General features: G+C 38.7%; 3 gene segments (V, D, J or C); all 3 read left to right on the top strand.

The window, feature by feature from the left end:
• Positions 1-22,269, top strand: part of LOC125908811 (T cell receptor alpha variable 22-like) — a 96,496-nt gene that overhangs the window by 43,691 nt on the left and 30,536 nt on the right.
• LOC125908827 (T cell receptor alpha variable 9-2-like) lies at positions 8,485-9,222 on the top strand. The segment is given in 2 exon segments: positions 8,485-8,596; positions 8,720-9,222. Coding segments are annotated over 2 exon segments (381 nt in total).
• On the top strand, positions 14,116-16,392 carry LOC125908823 (T cell receptor alpha variable 8-3-like). The segment is given in 2 exon segments: positions 14,116-14,309; positions 14,418-16,392. Coding segments are annotated over 2 exon segments (387 nt in total).

Genomic DNA, 22,269 nt, shown 5'->3' with positions numbered 1-22,269 from the left:
CAAAATGCCACAGAAGGTCGTTACTCATTGAATTTCCAGAAGACAAGAAAATCCATCCATCTTGCCATCTCTGCTTCATAGCTAGAGGACTCCCCAGTGTATTTCTCTGCACTGACGGAGTCTACAGTGAGAAGCGTGTTGGAGGGAGGTACCCAAACCCCAGGGCTCTTGTTGATACATCCACATGCTATAGGGTCCAAGGCAGGGACTTGCTGACCCACACTGGAAGTGGCTAGGGCTGTGGCAGCTCAGGTGTAGGGTTAGAAGGAAACCTGACTCTAAGAAAGTATCTCTAGGTAAGTATTATGATGCATCAAAAACATCCTTATCCCTGAATCATTGCCTTATGTGTGATAATACAAAAAAAACATTTTTTTTTTAAGGGAGAGAGAGAGAGAGAGAGCCCGAGCAGGGGAGGGGTGGGGAGAGAGAGACAGAGACAGAAAAGAGAGAGAATCTTAATCCGGCTCTAGGGCCAGGGTGGAGCTTGATGGGAGGCTCCATTTCAACACCCTGAGATCATGACCTGAACCAAAATCAAGAGTCGGATGCTTAACAGACTGAGCCTCCTAGGAATACTGGACATACACAAGTTTTGACCAAATATTGGAGAGAAAGAACTGCCACATCATGTCTTTGCCATTGGACTACTGTATTTTGCTAGTGAATTGGCTAAAAAACTTCCAAAAGTTTTGACTGAAAAATCGGTAAAAATTTGTTTGAACTGCCAGGTTTTCAGCTCAATTCATTCAATAGATATATTTATGGAGTATATATTATGTATGGGAGGACAAATTCTCTTCCACCCTCTTTGGCTTCCTGACTGTGTGTAACAATTAAAGTGACAGTAGACAGATTATACAGTAGTATACAAATTTTATTGAATTTTTTCACATTCATGGGAGCCTTCACAAGAAAATGAAGATGTGAAGAAGCGATTAGAGCAGGTAGCTTTATATCTTGTAGATGAAGAAACAATAAGTTTGTGAGGAATTGGCAAGACAATGCGGTTTGGACTAGCGGTAGTTCAACCAGGTTTGCTAGTCCTTACCTTCCTTAACTAGGAACGTGAGGATTAGTTTAACACAGTTTATTTGCAGATTCTCTGGTACCATCTCTGGACTGGTAAGAGTCTGTCTCCAATAAAGAAGAGAATTTATTTTCTGCCTTTAGGCAGAAAAACGGCGGGGCTGAGGTGCTTTTCTGAGTTTACTGGTTCTTAATTGCCTTCATTTCAAAATAATTAAAAAAATTTTTTTAATGTTTATTTTTGAGAGAGAGAGAGAGAGAGAGAGAGAGAGAGAGAGAGAGAGAAGGAGGAGGGGCAGAGAGAAAAGGAGACACAGAATCAGAAACAGGCTCCAGGCTGTGAGCTGTCAGCACAGAGCCCAACAGGGGGCTCGAACTCATGAACTGCGAGATCATGACCTGAGCTGAAGTGGGACACTTAACCAACTGAGCCACCCAGGCACCTCAATTCAAAATAATTTTTATGTGATGGAGGCATATTTTGGGGTAATGTATCTGCTTTCCTGTAATCATGCCCCAGGCATTGTGTTCAATAAGGAAGGTTATGAAATCTCTCCATGTGTTTCCTCTTTTTATATATCATGCTGTTTAATACTATTTAATGACCTAGTCTAGGTTTGTTTGCTGTGAGTCAGTGGTACTTACGTTCACTTTCTGAAGTGTCTACTCTGTGGCAAACTTTGTGCCAGCACTCATTCCACCTTATTAACACCTCTGCACAAATGAGCTCAAATCCCATAGTGAATGTTTGAGTGAGTTCAAATCCCATAGTCCCATAGAAGACTGCCTCCCACCAGTCTTCTCCACAAATGATCAGTGATTAGTGGGTCTTTGAGGGTCATGTGGAAGTGTCTCCAACAGAGAAACAAGCCTCTTTATTTGTACGTAAATAAGGCATCCTGTTTTCCTACTATGAATCACCATCATGTATCATATGAAATTCCTCTTTTCATTGTTTCCACATGCTTTATTTAGTCTCATTGATCTATTGTCTCTTTCTATACCAACCTGAGAAGAGAGTTTTACAGAAACCTTTATTACTGGTGAGGGTCAATCACTCATCACTATTTCTGTTTTCCAAGTATTTTGGGGGGGGGGGTAATTTTTATAGTATCAATGTAATTTTTCAATATAAATGTCAAAAATTATGTCCTGTTTTACTTCTGCTCATTATCCCTCCATTAAAGAATCAAAGAAACAAAAATGAAAACAAGAAAGTTGGAATTGCACTTAACAACCACATTAACATTTAAAGTATCTGTTTCCTATTTTTTAATCCAAAAAATGCTATCTTTCTCAATTGATAAAGGACTTGTAATGTTTTTCATTCTATTTTGAAGTTTCTTACCTTTATCTTCAAATGAATTTCTCCCTCTAGATTCCTACATTTTCATCTGTGTATGATAATTATTTGAATTTTCTTCTTAACATTCATTTTTAGTTGGTGTTCCAAGTACAAAAAAGGCTATTTAAAAATCGCCATGGTATATAGCTAAAGAGTTTCTAACTTTCAAAGTATTGATGTTTTGTAGCGTATTCTTATTGTCTAGACCATGAATTTGATTTTTATAGAGATAGCCTAACCTTAATCCAACATCTATAAGATAGCACAGTAAAAGCCATTCACTCTTGAATAGAGATGCATATATTCAAATTAAGAAAGTACAAGTGGAGGCAGTATATTAACAGAATAATGCAGGTTGATTTTTAATAAAAGTTGTTACTTATTCATATATATATATATATATATATATATATATATATATTTATTTATCCAGAAAAGTCATGAGTGCCTACTCTGTACACATTTTCTGCCTAGAACATATTCCATTTAATGGCCTTATTACCATCTCTAGCATGGAAAAATTCAAATCTTAAAAGGTAGGCTTATCTAACCCTACCAGCCTTATCCGTAAAATGGTCAGTAATAGTGAGTACTAGGGGTATACTGTGATGGTGCCAAGTTTGAATTCTTTCTTTTCTCTGTTCTTGTCCTTTACCACACCTCAAAAGCATTTAAGGCCAAGTGGCTCATTTTGTGTGTCCGCAGGCCTGCTATGCTCAATGTTCTACAATCCAAACTCTTCATTCTTTCCTATTTCCTCCTCGGCATGTAACCCCATGTTCTCAGCGTCCTAACATTTGAATGGTAATGGTTGATAGGTGATCTTGTACCATGCCTCCCTCTTATATTTGCATTTGGAAAACAGATGTATAGAGTAGAAATCTTAATAATAAGCGTGTGTTTAATTTTTATGAATTTTCAAAAGTTTATTTTTTGTGTTTTAGAGAGAGACAGAGAGAGAGAGAGCAAGCTTGCAAAAGCAGGTGAGAGAGGCAGAGGAAAAGAGAGACAGAATCTTAAGCAGACTCCATGCTCTCATGGAGCCCAATAGGAGGCTTGATCTCATGACCCTGGGATCATGACCTGAGCCAAAATCAGGTTGATCTGAGCTCAATGAACTGAGACACCCAGGAACCCCAATAAGCATTTTTTAAATCAAAAAATATTTTCATTGTGATACACCTAACATTCCATTTACCATGTGAATAATTTTTAAGTGTACAGTTCAGTGATGTGAAGTGCATTCACATTTTTATACAGCCATCAGCACCATCCATCTCCAGGACACTTTTCATCTTGCAGAACGGAAACTCTTTACTCATTAAATAATGACTCCCTATTTCTCCTTTCCTCTCAGCCCCTGGAAACATTCTAGTTCTTGTCTCTATGGATTGGACTACTCTACATACCTCATGTGCATGGAGTTATACAGTATTTGACTTTTTGTGACTGGCTTATTTCATTTAGCATAATGGCCTCAGGGTTCATCTATGTCGTCCCATGTTGTCAGAATTTCTTTCTTTTGAAGGCTGAATAATATTCCATTGTATCTAATACCACATTTTGTTTACCCATTCATCTGCTGATAGGCACTTGAATTGCTTCCACTTGCTGGCTGTTGTGAATAATGTTGCTATAAATGTGGGCATGTAAAAATTTCAGTAATTGCAGTATATTCCCAAATGCTTTCAATTTTGGTTGGTCTGTGCCAAAATGGAATTGGTGGATCATACGATAATTTGATCTGTATTTTTTGAGGAACTGCTATAATGTTTTACCCAGAAGCTGCATTTTACATTCTCACCAACAGTAAACAAGGATTCCAGTTTTTCATATCTTTGTCATCACCTGTTATTTTTTTCTTTTAACTGTAGCCATCCTTACTACTGTAAGGTGGTATCTGATTGTGGTTTTGCATTCCCCTAATGAGTAGTGATGTTTAGCATCTTTTGAGGTACTAATTGGTCATTTGTATATCTTAGGGTTTACCTTTGTTTAAATTAGGTTGTTTGGTTTCTTGTTGTTGAGCTGTAAGTGCTCCTTTCATATTTTGGATGTTAACCCTGTATCAGATATATGATTTGCAAATGCTTTCTTCAGTTTCACAGGTGGCCTGTTCATCCTGTTGATCGTATCCTCTGATGCACAGACATTTTAAATTTTGCTATAGTCCAATTGCATCTTCTGCTTTGGTGTAAAATCGTGAAATTGTTGCAAAATCCCATGTCATAAAGATCTTCCTTCACGTTTTTTTCTAAGAGTCTTTGGTTTCAGTTTCACATTTAGGCCCTTTATTCATTTTGTGTTGATTTTTGTATATGGTGTAAGGTTAGGGTCCCATTTATCTTTTTTGTGATGTGGATCTGAAATTTTCCTATCACCACTTGTTGAAAACATTGTCCTTTCACAATGACGTGGTCTTGGAACCCTTGTTGAAAGTCATCTGACCACGTATGCAAGGATTTATTTCTGCACTCCCTATTCTATTTCATTGGTCTATATGTCTGTCTTAATGCCAACACAACACTGTTTGGATTACTGTAGTTTTATATCAAATGTTGCAGTCAAGAAGTGTAGGACCTTATTCTTCTTTTTCAGCGTTATTCTTCTTTTTCTAGACTGTTTTGACTATATGGGGTCCCTTGAGACGCCTTATGAATCTCTGGTGGATTTTTCTATTTCTGCAAAACGGACCTTTGGGATTTTGACAGGAATTGCATTAACTGTATAGATCATTTTCTGTAGTATTGACATATTAACAATATTAAGTCTTCCAATCCATGAACATAGATGTCTTCCCATTTCTTTGTGTCTTCTTTAATTACTCTTAGCAGTGTCTTATAATTTTCAGCATACATTCTTTAGTCCCTGTAGTTAATTTTATTCTCAAGCATTTTATTATTTTTGATGCTATTGTAAACGGAAATATTTTCTTTTTTTAAAATTATTATTAATGTTTATTTTTGAGAGAGGAAAAAGAGAGAGAGAGAGAGGGAGGAAGGGAGGGAGAGAGAGAACAAGTGAGGGAGTGGCAGAGAGAGAGGGACACAGAATCTGAAACAGGCTGCAGGCTCTGAGCTGTTAGCACAGAGCCCGACATGGGGCTCAAACCCACAAACCATGAGATCATGACTTGAACTGAAGTTGGACACTTAACTGACTGAGCCACCCAGGTGTCCCTTACATGGAAATGTTTTCTTAATTTCCTTTTGGATGATTTATTGTTAGTGGATGGAAGTGCAATGGAGTTTTGTGTGTTGGTTTTGTATCCTGCAATTGTGCTGGATTCATTTATTAGTTCTAAGGGGAATGTTCTTTAGAGTGGAATTTCAGGTGCTGAAACTGAGTTGAGAATAAGGAATTTGTTCCATGCATTCATGTAGGCCCCAAATCTTCAAGCATGCATAGGAATATTAACCTCATAATGGAATCACTTTATATCTTTAATACATCAGTGCCTTACAAAATGTAGTTTAAAAGAGACATGAAAGTATAACGTCTTTGTGAGAATAAATATTCTAATGTATGATGATGGTGTGCTGAATAAGATACAGAATTTGTAATTGCATGATGAGTTTTTAATGCACTGTTTAGCTAGTAATTGAGAATACTCAGCTAGAAGAAAACAAGGTCTGTCCTATTTGTATATATTTTTATTTGAGGATAGTTGACACACATTATATTAGTTCCAGGCATACAACATAGTGATTTGACAAGTCTAAACATTTTGCTGTGTTCACAAGTGTAGCTAGCATCTGTTACCATACAAAACACTATTACAATATCATTGACTCTATTCCTTATGCTCTGCCTTTTATTATCATGACTTATTTATTCCCTAAGTGGAAGCCTGTATCTTCCACTCACATTCACACATTTTGCCCATTCCCCACCCACTCCCCTCTAGCAACCATCAGTTTGTTGTTTGCATTTGTGAGTCTCCAGCAGCTTTATTTTTAACAGCCCCCAAATGGGACTAACCGAAATGTACATTAGTAGGTGAATAAATGAACAAATTATTTTATATCTCTGTAATAGAATGCTACTTAGCAACAAAAAGGAACAAACTTTTGATACTTACAACCATGGAAGAATTTCAGAATAACTATGCTGAGGAGAAGGCAGACAAAAGAGTACATGTGATTCTGCTTATGCAAAATTATAAATTATGTGAACTATTCATGACAGAAGTGTTGCCTGAAATGGGGGTGGGAGAGGGTTGAGAGACGGATTGCAAAGAGACATGAGGAAGCTTTTGAGGATGATTCATATGTTCATTACTTTGTGGTGATGGCTTCACAAATATATATATATTTACATGTTAAATCTTATAAAATTGCTCACTTTAAATTGGTGCAGTTTATTTTTATGTCAGTTACAAATCAATAAAGCCATTAAAAATCCAAATTTAAGAGATCTCTGTCCTCAATGTTGTACAAGTCTTCTGGTGTCACTTAAAATGCGAAACACTTTTCCTCTAGGTTCTCATTGGCTTAAACTGTTTTTTTTTTTTTTTTGATAGTGTAGATAACGACTTTCTGCATCCACGTGCTATCCTGCTTATTTTCAAACCAGTGTCATCCCAGTCTATCCGGCATTCTCCCTGCCATACCTGTATAGAAGTTGATAGCTGCTTGTCCCAAATTCCTTCCTAGCATAGTTTTGAGGCCGGTTGTGACAATTTGACTTGGAAAGTGGAGAGGAAGGGAAGGGACACGTGAACCAAAACAATATCCACTCTTGAATTTCTTACTCCCCTCTGCATGTGGGAAACCACTACAATGTTTTCTCTGGACTCATGAAGCTCCTTGATGTGAATCCATGGAGAGTGGCCTTCAACAGAGAGTGTGAGCTAAGCTTCTGTCTCTGTGTTTAGAGATACATGTGTACAGAGCTACAGAAGATGTGTCCCTCTCCAGAACTTTATCTTGATAATCCTGATCCCTTACCTTGTGGGGAGAAATTATTTCATTCAAGGTTGGCAAGAAAATGTAACAAATGGATGGCAGTCAGAAGCATCTTTGAGCCTAAAACTTGTTAATAGTATAGGTTTAGTATTTGTTGCCTGTTTCACATTTAACAGCCACCTTATATTTACATCAACAAACAGTGAGAGAATGAGAATCTCAGATCATTCAATAGGGATTCAACAACTTCATTTATGACGTTTCTTCTGTCTAGAACTCATGTATTCACTTTTTACTGGTTTGGAAAACCGGGAATATTTGACTATTAAAATATTTGTTTACAAAATAGGGTGACTTTTCTTCTGAAAGCTTTTGTTAAGAAGATAGTAATCCTTACAATTGGTATTATTTTAGGACCAAGAAATACTATATTTCAGATAAAGGCCACATGTTCATTATTTCTGTTTAAGAAATATTTAGTAAGTATTGGGTGCCTGGGTGGCTCAGTTGGTTAAACATCTGACTTTGGTTCAGGTCAGGATCTCGCGGTCCGTGAGTTCGAGCCCCGCGTCGGGCTCTGTGCTGACAGCTCAGAACCCGGAGCCTGCTTCGGATTCTGTGTCTCCCTCTCTCTGTCCCTCCCCTGCTCACACTCTATCTCTGTCTCTGTCTCTCTCTCTCAAAAATAAATAAACATTAAAAAAATATTTAGTGAATATTAAAAAAGGACAGCCACTGTTCTAACATTGGGGTACAGTGTTGAAAAACACAGAACCACTCAGTAATGACTTGACTTCTTATTACTTTCTCTGTATTCAATCCCAGCCATTTTCTGGCAGTCAGTGGATTATAGGCTGGCCCACAGTGGATACGTGAAAACATAAAGTACAGAATTAAAATGTGTTAGAAGGTTGTTATCTTCAGCTACAGAAATAATGCTCTGGGATGCTCTGTTAAAGAACTTCCACATTAGGTAGTGACCTAAGAACAAAATAGACCTGAGAGGTCAGGATTGCTGCTGTTCAGATTTCCAAGTGCCACCTGAAGACTGCCATGTGCCTCATAAAGTCAGGGACAAAGACATCTTGCTGACTCTGGGAGGACTCTGGCCACCATGCATCCCGTTTCAGTCCCCGTCCAGCAGGGGGTGCAGCTTCCTAACACAAACACCTTTCCTGAGAAATGTGGGTTTCCACTGATCATTGCTCTGTCTCTCCAATGCTTCTTCCTGCTAAGAATGAAGCACATTAGCTAGGTGACACTCTAGAGATGAACTCTTCTCCAGGCTTCGTGACTGTGGTACTCTTGTTGCTTGGTAAGTAAAATGCCTCTTAAAATTTGGATTCTTTCTTCTGTTCTGTCAGCAAAACATATAAGTATAAATTTATCCAGGATGTATATGTCCAAGGTAACACAGGTCTCTTTTCTTTTTTCCCAGGACAAACCCACGGAGACTCAGTGACCCAGATGGAAGGCCCAGTGACTCTCTCTGAAGGGGAGTACCTGACTATAAACTGTACTTATTCAACAACAGGGACCCCCACTCTTTTCTGGTATGTCCAGTATCCCAGAGAAGGTCCACAGCTCCTCCTGAAAGCCTTTAGGGACAAGGAGAAGGGAAGTCACAAAGGTTTTGAAGCCACCTACAACAGGAAATCCAAAACCTTCCACTTGGAGAAATCCTCAGTGCAAGTGTCAGATTCGGCTGTGTACTACTGTGCCCTGACGGACACAGTGACAGAGTCTGCAGGGGGAGCTGAGCGCAAACTCTGAGCAGAACAGGGGCCCAGATGCTGAGCGTCTCTGACTGATCCACTCTGGTTCCAGCACAGTATATGGTGGTTTGTTCCTCAGTGTCTGCTTGATACAAAAGTCATACAAATGGCTAGAGCATAGAAACCAGAAGGTGCTGAGGTCCAGCCCCAGCAGGTCCAGGGGTTCCCGAAGGATGAACGGCATTGGCGAAATAACAAATGGACACAGACAACAGCAGTGTGTTAGACTGGCTGCTTTATTGTGGCAAACGTGTCATTATATTTGTTAGCAATTTCCTGGTAGCGTGCATCATCTATGTTTCTCGGCATTACCTAATTCTAAAAATGTTCCTTTGTGTAAGCAACCATTGAGGAACATTATGCTTATTTTCCTGTTATGTTCCCTCCTGCCCTTTTGCTTATAGATTAATTTCTTCATATTACTTTCATTATGTATCTACGTTTATTTATAGTCTGTAAAACGTTTGCTTTGCTATTTGCATGAAGGGTCATCTAGCGCTCAACACCTCAAGTGGAACGTTTACAGGTACATGACTTCTTTTTTTTTAATTTTTTTAATTTTTTTAAAAACTTTTTTAAAATGTTTATTTATTTTTGAGACAGAGAGACAGAGCATGAATGGGGGAGGGTCAGAGAGAGGGAGACACAGAATCTGAAGCAGGCTCCAGGCTCTGAGCTGTCAGTACAGAGCCTGATGTGGGGCTCCAACTCATGGACCGTGAGATCATGACTTGAGCTGAAGTCAGACGCTTAACCGACTGAGCCACCAAGGTGCCCCCGAAATAAAATACTTAGAAAAAATAATGGTTGTTTAAAAATACACATTTATCTCTTGATTTTCTCTAAAACTCTATTCAAGAGATGGTAAAAACATCCCACAGAGCAGAAACCCACAAAACCAAACAGAAACAGAAAAGAAGCTATCAGCAGACCGTGATGCCAACAAATTTTAGAGAATGAGCAGTATAGGCAGAAATGCAAACTTGTGTGAGAGACTTGATAAAGAAGAAAACGAGGCCCAGTGCAGAAATACCTCTGTGTGTGCTGGGCCCTCTGGGAAGGCCGAGGGAAAAGAAACCCCACATATTTTTTTTTTTTTTAAATTTTTTTTTTCAACGTTTTTTATTTATTTTTGGGACAGAGAGAGACAGAGCATGAACGGGGGAGGGGCAGAGAGAGAGGGAGACACAGAATCGGAAACAGGCTCCAGGCTCCGAGCCATCAGCCCAGAGCCTGACGCGGGGCTCGAACTCACGGACCGCGAGATCGTGACCTGGCTGAAGTCGGACGCTTAACCGACTGCGCCACCCAGGCACCCCGATATTTTTGAATATTTTGAGTAACTGAGGAGGAGGATGTTGCCTGTGTTGGTACATGCGTGTATGCCTGCATGCACACACGTGTGTGTGTGTGTGTGTGTGTGTGTGTGTGTGTGTGTGTACTGATCGTATTGGCGCATAGGGAAGGAAAATAAGTGGACCGCGAGAGAAAATTCATAAGGAACAGAACAGCCATGCACTCCACGGCCCTTTATAACAAGCAATAATCACTTTCTAAACTAGCAGAAAACTGGAAGTTGATTTTTGAGGAATTGAGAAGAGCACATAAAAAATTTCCTTCCAAATCTGTGTTATAAGCTTTCTGATTTTTGCTTATCAGTTATGCTTTCTTTTACTTAAAAATTTTTTTCCCTTCTTCCCTGTAACCCCACTGTAACCACTGATCTTTTTACTGTCCCTATAGTTTTGTCTTTTTCAGAATGTCATATAGTAGGTATCAAACAGCATGCAGCCTTTTCAGATTGGCTTCTTGCACCTAGAAATACGCATTTAACTTTCCTCCCATCTTTTCATGGCTGATGGCTCATTTCTTTTTTTTTTTTCATATTTCTTTAATAATTTCAAACAATGATTTTTAGAATTAGAGTAAATCCATATACTCGTGTATCTATGTTGCTAAATTGGATTGAACTTGGTCTATATTTTTACCTATGAAAATAAGTATTTCCTTCAGTGATAATGATAATTTCAGAATGTTTTGTGTTATGGACTGGATGTGTTCTGCCAAAATTCATACGTTGAAGCTCTAGCCCCCGGTGTGATGGTATTAGGAGATGTGGCCTTTGGGAGGTAATTAGATTTAGATAGGGTCATGAAAATGGGACTTCCATGATGGGATTAGTGTCCTTATAAAAAGAGGAAGAGATACGAGAGCTTCTTCTCACCACCAACTGAAGGGGTCCATCTATAAGCCCTAAGGAAGGAGTTCACCAGGAACTAATCTGCCAGCAATTTGATCTTGGACTTCCCAGCTTTCAGAACCGTGAGTAACAAATATCTGTTGTTTAAGCAACACAGTCTATGGTATTTTGTTACAGCAGTCCTAGATGACTAAGGCATTCTGATAAAACAAACTTTTTTCCAAATATTTCTTAAATAGTTTAAATTACTGTAAAGATATTTTAATTCATATACCACTGGCTGAAAAATCCTTTATTCTGTGGGAATCTTAAGGCTGACCTTTATTTCCTTAGACTTCTGTTTTTAAAGTTATTTAAACATTAGGTGACAGCTCATTTTTTTTTAGCACTAAGTTTCCATTGTTTGGACATACCATAGTGTATTTACCCATTCTTCTACTGAAGGACGCCGTGGTTAGTCAAGCGAGCCAGTCATATTATATAGATAGCGAAGTTGGGGTGGGCAGAAGAGGAACAGTGTGTAAAGTTCATCTCAGGTTTTCAATTCTGCCATTCCGTATAAACTTCAGCAGACATTTAGAGTCTATAGCTCTATAAATCCATGATGAAGATAATTCTTTGAGCACAGGTACCAGGATAGGAATATTTCTGGGCATTATAACCATGGAAACTGAACATAAAATATCCCATTATCTGCTTTCAATTTTTTGACTGTTATGATTAAAATTCCCTAGTCCAACTGATAAGAAAAATATTTGAATACCCCCACTATCCTACCTTTTCATATATCTTGGCTGAGAGTAGAGTGAACAAGAATGAAGAGAAGAGATAAAAATAAGGAACAAAAATATAGTGCGATATTTACTTTGATCGGCAACATAGGGCCTGGCCAGAATCAGCTGTGTGGGTGAGAGGGGGGCCAAAAATTGCACAGGAAAGGTACAGAGCTGGCAATTAAATCAGAGTGAACATTTTGTAGACATCCTATTTTTTACCAACTAAATTCTGGTTGGAATCATTTTCTATTTTGTCTTTCTTTGTTTCTAGAACTTTCCTGATATCAAGAAACTGTATTTACTTCTGTAATACACTAGTTTTTCTTTATCAGTATTTTTATACAACTGAATTTTTACATTGTCTGCCAAACTATTCAATTTGGGGAATGGAGCCACTCTTCAAGGATGTGTAATTCATTGAGAAACTGACTCTTCCAGAAATATCATTCATCCTTCCTCAGTCACAAACCCACAAATGTCTTAGATAACATGTTTTAAGAAAAAAAAAAAAAACCTTATACAGTCATGTATTGGAAATATCTCCCCTACCTCCTGCACTGTTGGCAAGCACAATTTTGGAGAGATTACTGTGCACAAAGATTACTGTGTATGTGCTCCTTCAAATCTGTATTTTTGTATTCTTTGGGGAAATACCTAACAGTGCAATTGCTGGATCATAGGGTAGTTCTAATTTTAGTTTCTTGAGAAACCTCCATACTGTTCTCCAGAGTGGCTGCACCAGTTTGCATTCCCACCAGCAGTGCAAAAGAGTCCCCCTTTCTCCACATCCTCACCAGCATCAGTTGTTTCTTGTGTTGTTAATTTTAGCCATTCGGACAGGTGTGAGGTGTATCTCATCATAGTTTTCGTTTATATTTTCCTGATGATGAGTAATGTTGAGCATCTTTTCATGTGTCTGTTAGCCATCTGGGTTTCTTCTTTGGAAAAGTGTCTGTTCATGTCTTCTGCCCATTTCTTAAGTGAGTTATTTGTTTTTCGAGTGTTGAACTTGATAAGTTCTTCATAGATTTGGATAGTAACCCTTTATCAGATGTATCGTTTGCAATATCTTCTCCAATTCCAGAGGCTGCCTTTTAGTTTTGTTGATTGTTTCCTTCACTGTGCAGGTTTTTATCTTGATGAAGTACCAATAGTTCACGTTTCCTTTTGTTTCCCTTGCCTTCGACGACATGTTAGTAAGAAGTTACTGTGGCTGAAGTCAAAGAGGTTGCTGCCTCCATTCTCCTCTAGGATTTTGATGGTTTCCTGTCTCAAATTTAGGTCTTTCATCCATTTTGAATTTATTTTTGTGTATGGTATAAGAAAGTGGTCCAGTTTCATTCTTCTGCATGTTGCCTTCAGTTTTCCAACACCATATGTTGAAGAGACTGTCTTTTTTTTCAATTGGATATTTGTTCCTGCTTTGTTGAAGATGAATTAACAATATAGTTGTGGGTCCATTTCTGGGTATTCCGTTGTGTTCCATTGATCTGCGTGTTTGTTTTTGTACCAATACCATACTATCTTGATGACAACAGCTTTGTAAGATCACCTGAAATCCAGAATCGCAATGCTTCCAGTTTTTTTTTTTTTTTTTCCAGGATTGCTTTGGCCATTCAGGGTCTTTCGTGGTTCCATACAAATTTTAGTATTGTTTGGTGTAGCTCTGCGAAAAATGCTGGTGGTATTTTGATGGAGATTGAATTCATCTTAAACATTTTAAGTGTTGTGTTGTAACTTGGATTCTGAGTCTGATATATTTTTTAAAAACTGATTTCTCAGTGAAACTCATTAGTCTACTTTTATATGACACCTCATTTCTAATAGACTCTAGGAAGAATACACCATCATAGGTTTGGGAAGGAAGAAATATATTGTGCAGAACTTTTCATACCTCAGAAAACAGAAGGAACACATAAATTAGTTCTTGGAGGGGCCTCCAGGGGACGATGCTGCACAAACTAGAGATCTTGTTGCTCAACATCATCTGCTCACGCCCTCCCCCCTGCAGCTGGCTGAGCTCTTTGCAGACAGAGACAGGGACAAGAATCATCCGTCAGAAAGCTCCAGGCTCATCTCAGCAGCTTTTGCATTTTTATCTCAGCAAGGAACCTGTCCAACTTTACTTTCTCCACCCTTCTTATGTCCGAGGACTTGGTTTCCTCAGCCAGTTTCCTGTCTGCTCAGGGGGAGATTTTCCTGAGAAGAGCCCACTGCCTTTCTACTGCTCGGCCATGTTCCTGCTGCTTATCTCAACACTGGGGATATTTGCCCCGCGTGAGTAAAATTTCATATTAGTCTATAGTTCTACAGATTCAGCTGGAAATACTGACTTTTCATTGTGAAGTGTGCACTGCTTTCACTGACACAACACTGATTTTGCAGGCGACACCGGAGCCCAGTCAGTGACGCAGCCTGATGTCCATGTCACTGTCTCTGAAGGAGCCCCTCTGGAGCTGAGGTGCAACTATTCCTATAGTGGAACTCCTTATCTCTTCTGGTACATGCAGCACCCCAACCAAGGACTCCAGGTTCTACTGAAGTACTTTTCAGGGGACACCCTGGTTAAAGGCATCAAAGGTTTTGAGGCTGAATTTAAGAACCATGAAACCACCTTCCACCTGAGGAAATCCCGAGCCCTTGGCAGCGATGAGGCCAAGTACTTCTGTGCTGTGCGTGACACAGTGTCTGGGACTGCAGGGGGAGCTGAACACAAACCACCATGGTAGGGGAGTTTTTGGAGACTGACGGTCTCTTCCTGTGGTATTATCAGAGATCTCTTGCTGTATGATGCCAAATGAGGCAAATAGAACTGAGCAGACTCAGATATTTCTATATAATTCTACAACTCCATGTCTGATAAACTTAATTTAGCAGGTTTTTGGTCTTTGTAGAAACTACATGATAATAAATAGTATTACAGAATGATGGAGAAGATAGTGTTCTGATCATATAATACCAGGATGCTTAAAGACTGGCCTTGAGGTTGACTGCCTACGAGGTTAACTATATGAGTTTTCATTTATCATTTCTTCTGTCAGCCAACCCAGAAAACAAAACATGAACTCCTCATGTTCTTTCCCTGAAAAGTTTGCCTGCTTGTTTCTTTCATCATTCACAGATCATCTTCTTGGAATTTTTTTTCCCCCTAGATCTTACTGTGTTGGTCAGAATGTGTCAGAATATTATCTTTGAGTGTCAATTCCTTTATTTAAGAGGGACTCTGAAAAATTTTAATGTATTTATTTACTTACTTACTTACTTAATTTTAGGGGGTGGGGCATGAACAGGAGAGGGGCAGAGAGATGGAGAGACAGAATGCTAAGCAGGCTCCATATTATCAGTGCAGAGCACATTGCGGGGCTGGAACTCACAAATGTGAGATCATGACCTGAGTTGAAATCAAGAGTTGGACATTCAACCAACTGAGCCACCCAGGTACCCCTTCTTTTAGTAATTTAAATTCTACAAATCTTCACCAGAAATTTGTGGATATAATCTCTTTTGCTGCTTCCAGCTATGGACATTTTTTTTTCTTCTTGCTTTTTCTCCTGTTCTTGTTTGATTTCATAGTTGGAATATTAGAGTTTGAATCTTATATGTTAACAACATTATAATTAATGATGTAGTAATTTTAACAATGCCAAACTCTGCTAGAAATATTGATAAGAATTGCAGTGAATACTCGGTGTCACTGGACCCAGTATAAACTTATAACCCAGTATAAAATTGTTTTGTGTTAGGATGGAAAGAACTGTGTAAGAAGTTTTATGGCCCTTGTGTTCTTGAAGTCTTAGAGATAACAAATACTCTGCAGAAAGGGGAGAAAGATAAAGAGGAAGCTTTCTAGCTGCTTCTTGGTTTATTCTATAATGTGTGAAAAGTGCCCAGCAGCACTATAGAGAGACTAAATAGATCATCACTAACGATACATCAGAAGATCAACGGTAATTTTTAGGATGTGGTGATATGGTTATGTGTAATAAATGTGTTTGAGTGATTGCTGGAAGGGTACAAGGAAAGTAAACGCTGGTGTTGGAGACATAAAATTTGGAATAAGGAATTTGTATTCCTTTAATGTCCTTCTCCTTCCTTCCTTCCCTTTTTATTTTTGGACCATAATCTCTCTACCTCTATTTTCAGGTGACACTATCGTCAGCTCAAGTACATTGCCCAAAGGGACTGTGGTGGGAGCTTTATTCAGATTAGTAGGAGAAGGAGATTACTAATGTTTTTTATTCCGAACTCAAAGTGAGTTTGAAGAAAAATAGGATTTATATCAAGGACCCTGAGCAGTTGGGAGATCATACCCCCACCTTCCCAACCCTAACTCTACCTAAAAATCAAAGTACCCTGTCCTTCTCTCTCCCTTTCTGCTTTTATTATTAGTTATTTATTTATATGATTATGTATTTTTTTATGTTTATTAATTTTTGAGAGAAAGAGACAGAGCATGAGTGGGGGTGGGGCAGAAAGGGAGGGAGACACAGAATTCGAAGCAGGCTCCAGGCTCTGAGCTGTCAGCACAGAGCCCGATGTGGAGCTTGAACTCATGAGCCATGAGATCATGACCTGAGACGAAGTTGGATGCTTAACCGACTGAGCCACCCAAGCGCCCCAGGTTACATATGATTTTTATGAGGAACTTTCTACAATAAAGAATTATATTAAGAATAATGTGGGAATCCTGAGTTATTTTATCAAACTAATAATTCTGACTTTTCATGTAATTAGCCAGTCTTACCCCATACCTCACCACTCAGAAGTGGCTGGCCTAATTGAAAGACAGAATATCTTACTGAAGACTGAGTTACAATGCCAGTTGGGAGATACACCCTGACTGATGAGACTTTGTTAGTAGAAATTAACATATGCTTCAAATCAGAGAAATTTATGTTACTTTATGCATTACTGTCTTTCACATAGCCAGAATCCATGGGCCCTGGAATCAAAACATAGATGTGGAAGTGGCTTCTCTTACTATTACAGCTAATAACCCACTATCAGACTTTGAGATTTCCATACTGGCAACTTTATGCTATGTGGATTTGGAGATCTTAGTCTTTAGGGAAGAATTCTTCTGCCGGGAGACAAAAAAAAAAAAAAAATCTCTCTACTCAATGGATGATAAGTATAACTCCTGGATATTTTGAGCTTCTCAGTCATTGAATCATAAAGAAAAATATCTATTGGCTGGAGTGGTTGATCTTGATTAACAAGAAGATATTGGGTTGCATCTACACAATGGAAGCAAGAATACTATGTTTGGAACCTGTTAGTACTTTCATGCTCAGTGGTGAAGTTTAATGGAAAACTATAGTTACCCAAACAAAACTGGTTGAGGGCAGGGGAAATAAAAGTAGAGATTGATTAAGGAAGCAATAGATGTCAGTTATAGCCTTGTGACCAATTACAGAAACAAAGTTGTAGTAGTTTTAAATTTATTTTTTTAATGTTTATTTATTTTTGAGACAGAGAGAGACAGAGCATGAACGGGGGAGGGGCAGAGAGAGAGGGAGACACAGAATTGGAAGCAGGCTCCAGGCTCTGAGCTGTCAGCACAGAGCCCGATGCAGGGCTCAAACTCACAGACCCTGAGATCGTGACCTGAGCCGAAGTCGGAAGCTCAACAGACTGAGCCACCCAGGCGCCCCAAAGTTGTAGTACTTTTAAAAAGTGAAGTATAATGAACATATAATGTTATATTAGTTTCATATATACAACATATGGATTCCACAATTCTATACATCATTCAAAGCTCACCATGTGAAGTATAGGCAAAGTCATAGTACTTTTGCATATTTTGTATTTTCTTGTTATATATGTATGCTTACTTGTATGTGCTAAATCTTTCCTGCTACTATCTTTCCCATTTTCATTTTATATACAACTTCTGGAAATTAACTTTACACTTTAGCTTATAGGTAACAGAATTTTTTAGAGGGGCTCTGAATCTGAAGAGTTATTAATATCATCAGTGATGGTGATGATATTGTATTCAGGCATCTCCTCATTTTGGGGAAAGGGTGAGAAGTTTTTTTCACTTGCCAAGAAGGATAGCAGTATCCTGAAGGAGGTAAAAATATTGAATTGTTTTGTTGTTACATGTGTTTCAAATATGTGTAGAAGTTTACATATAGAAGCTGAGTAGTCAAAGGGGTGGGAGATTTATTAACTCTCAGCTCCAAATTCATCTTTTGCTTGTTCTTAAAAATAGATTTGGTCCCTTCAAATATTTTCTTTGCCAGTTGGCACAACTTTAAAATTTTCAGTAGCAAGTGCAGGAAGAGAGGGATTTGCCTCCTTGTCTGTGTTCCCTCTGGCAAGCTCCTGCAGCCTGGGGGCGTCTCCAGTGACCAGCTCATGTCAGCACCTGCACCAGCTTCCTGCAGGGCAGTGTTCAGCAGCACCCAGGGGGACAGCAGCTTCCCTTAGCACCCCCATTTTTAGGTGGGTTTGTAGAAGAGTGCCTCCCATAAGATATGTCCTTGTGAACATCTTTTCCCAGCATTCCAAAGGATGGTTTTCTGGCAAGTTCTCAAGGGTGGATTTCCAGCAAGGTCCACTGTTATCGCACCATAGTGACTTCTCTGCCATCCAGTGAGCCACAAGTGTGTCTTCTCCAAGGTCTGAGTCTCAGCCCTGGAGTGGATGGGAACCTCTTCCTGCATATTGTATCCCTGAGCAGTGGCTACACTTTACATCCCCTATTCCTGTAGGAGTCCTCTTTCCTTCCTACTAGCCATTCCCTTTTTACTCCAATATTCCGTTGTAGTTAATAATTCTTTTAGGTTTCCCCCAGTCAATTTATTGTGCAGTTTCTCTCTCCTGAATGGACCACTTTTGTTCATTCACCAGGACACTCAAGCAGCTGGAGAGCATCCCCCATTTTCTCTTTCCCAACTCTGCCTGAGACGTCAAAGCAGATTCTACTTCTTTATTGTTTTATGTGATTATTATATAAATATGAGAAACTTCCCATGATAAAGGATTATATAAAGGGGATTTTGGAAATATTATATGAATCACTATTGAGTTATCAGTGAATTTAATTTCAATTTTTCCCATTTTGTCTATATTTGACCAAAAATTCATTATAGCACAGAGGCAAATTCTAATCAACTTTGGCAATATGTTATATTAACTAAAACAAATGATCATTCATTGACTAATGAGAATGTGTCTGGAGATGGTAATTCCTAGTCATATTCTTGCATTAACTCCCTTATCCATCCTTATTTCTGATTTTTTCTGTCTTTTAAATAGGATTGAAAGGCAAAGAGAATATTAAAACAATCTGAAGAAACAATACTCCATTCACCTGAGCAAGATTTATTTTAACGGTTCTAGAACTTTAAATCCAGGAAATCATATGGTAGGGACTCTTTTGTACCTTGTTTCTTTCATTAAACAAGATTCACCCATGCTCTTGTGTGTATCAGTCGCTCATTACTTCCTCTTCCTAAGTATCCTACTATCTGAATATATCACACTTTGTTTATTCACATCTGTATCCACCACTGGCTGGACACTAGATCTGTTAAGGGTGAAATCTTTAATTCCATTCATAAAGTTTCAAAGTACAGACTACCTTCGATTTTTATATTCTGTTGGTGCAAGAGTAGAGTGTGTCTCTAAAACATTTTAGCCGAGACATGTATCTTAGATACCTTTATTTAAAGACTCATGTTGGGGTGCCTGGCTGGCTCAGTGGGTGGAGCATGTGACTCTTGATCTCAGGGTTGTAAGTTCAAGCCCCATGTTGGGTGTAGAGAATACTTAGACAAAAAGACCCAGGCATAACATTAATTTTGCTATTTAATATACACCTAATTTGCCAATAAAAACCTAACATATGGTATGCTCTCTTATTTAGTAAAGTTTCACATATTGCTCAAGATGTGGATATCTGAATTTTAGTTTCCTGTGCCATGGCTTTCCATTACAATGTAAGCTGATCCCCCATCTGCAATTTGTTTTCCTGATGAGGGTCATTGCCTCTCCTTAGAGTTGAAACTTAATTCAAGTGGCACAAATATATGATATCTTATTGTCTGTGTTAAAAAGTTTTAAGGTAAATGGCACATCCTAACACTTTGATATATAGTTGACCCTTGAACCGCGTGGGGAAGAAGGAAATGTGTGACCACCAACCCCCTGCACAGCATCCCTGACTTTCCCTCTGCCTGGAGTCATTTTCACCTACTAGCTTCATGACACATTCATTCACTTTTTCATAATTTCAGCTCCTAGAGAAACATGTGCACATATGAATATACAAGAATGCTCAGAAGGGTTTATTGTTGTTGTGTATTTCATAGATTAAAAAAAATCAACCTCTTAATACTTCTTCAATAGAGGAAGGGATGTATAAATGGTGGTATATTCCTAACATGGAAATAATGCAACAGAAGGATATATGTGTGTTAATATAATAAGACCCCTAAGATTTATTACTGAGTTTAGTTTCTTTCTTCCCTTTTAAAGAGAGAGCAAGCTGGGCGAAGGGCAGATGGTGAGAAGAGAGAGAGAGAGAGAGAGAGAGAGTCTTAAGTAGATTCCAAGCTCAGCATGGAGCCCAAAATGGGGCTCGACCCCATGAGCCGAAATCAAGAGTTGGGTGCTCAACTGACTGAGCCACCCAGACACCCCTATTATTGAGTTTATAAAGCAAGTTACAGAAAGGTATACACAGTATGTGTCATTTTGTATTAAAAACCTGTAAATAAAACTATATTATATATTTTCTATGGATTCTTATATTTGGGACATGTGTGTAAATCTACAGTAAAACACCTGGAATCATCAACTCCAAATTAGTGAATAATGAAAAGGTAAAAATTGAGAGTTGTAGTCATAGGGGATTTTAGTCTTTATGTAATGTTTCATTCATGCATTCATGAATTCCTCTTAAAATTAACAACAAGTAATAAGCTATCATAAAGGTTTATGTTTTCCTCTATGCTTCTCATCAAAAAGGCAGAAAAAAGAGAACAATCATCTTCTTCATAAACTTTGTCCAATCACCCCACATGCAAGTGTTTCTCCCTCCTCTGTGATAATAAAGCTTTTAGTTCATTCTCCTCTTAGGGTCCTACTCTTTGACTCTACTCTATTTATGTGTAATGGCCTTCCTGGTAGACTGTAACCTACTGTCTCATCTCTTTTACATATTCTTAACACCTGGTAAATTGCCTCATTTATGGTAAAACTTCAGCAAATGTTTATGCATTTATTCTGCACTAGGTAGAACAACTCAAATAGCACAAGATGAGAATTGCCAAATTGTCTTACGTTATTGTCTTCCATGAAATTCCATTTTATTTTATTTCATTATTTTTAAATTTTTTTAATGTTCATTTATTTTTGAGAAAGAGAGAGAGAGACAGACAGAGAGAGAGAGACAGACAGAGTGTGAGCAGAGAAGAGGCAGAGAGTGAAGGAGACACAGAATCTGAAGCAGGCTCCAGGCTCTGAGCTGTCAGCACAGAGCCTGATATGGGGCTCAAATCCACTAACTGTGAGATCATGACCTGAGCTGAACTCGGCTGCTTAACCCACTGAGCCACCCAGACGCCCCATGAAATTCCATTTTAAAAGTAGGATTTGGGGGCACCTGGGTGGCTCAGTCGGTTAAGCAGCCGACTTTGGCTCAGGTCATAATCTCACAGTTGGTGAGTTCGAACCTGGTGTGGGACTCTGTGGCTGACAGCTCAGAACCTGGAGCCTGCTTCGGATTCTGTCTTCCTCTCTCTCTCCCCACTTCCAGCTCATGCTCTCTCTCTCTCAAAAATAAATAAACATTAAAAAAAAATTTTTTAAAGTAGGATTGGTTTACTTTTAATTCCCATTCAGTCTAAGCAGTTACTTTGTTTCCTGGTCATCTGCTTCATGAGGAAGCATGGAAGAATGGAGCTGGGGCCTGTGCCTGCTGAGTTGCCTGGTCTGAAGTGGTCTTTGTGAACTGTTTTGGTCCACTAGGGGGCACTCTAGGCTATAAAAGAAACAAAGATTTTTTTTTTCCCCCAATAGTAAGAGAGTTGAACAATTATAAAGAACAGAAAACATGTAAGCCAATGAAATTATAGATAGCAAAGGTGGGGGGAAATGGACAAACATACTTGTGTAAGGTTCATCTCAGATTTTCAGAGTTGCCATTCCATATAAACTGCAAAAAGTTGTAGGCTATTTCTCTGTCAACCATGGTGAGAATGATTGTCTGAGCACGGTAAGTAAA

The sequence above is a fragment of the Panthera uncia genome (assembly GCF_023721935.1).
Source record: "Panthera uncia isolate 11264 chromosome B3 unlocalized genomic scaffold, Puncia_PCG_1.0 HiC_scaffold_1, whole genome shotgun sequence".
Lineage (NCBI taxonomy): Eukaryota > Metazoa > Chordata > Mammalia > Carnivora > Felidae > Panthera > Panthera uncia.
The sequence above is the reverse complement of the archived record's forward strand: the minus strand, read 5'-3'. Positions and strand labels throughout refer to the sequence as shown.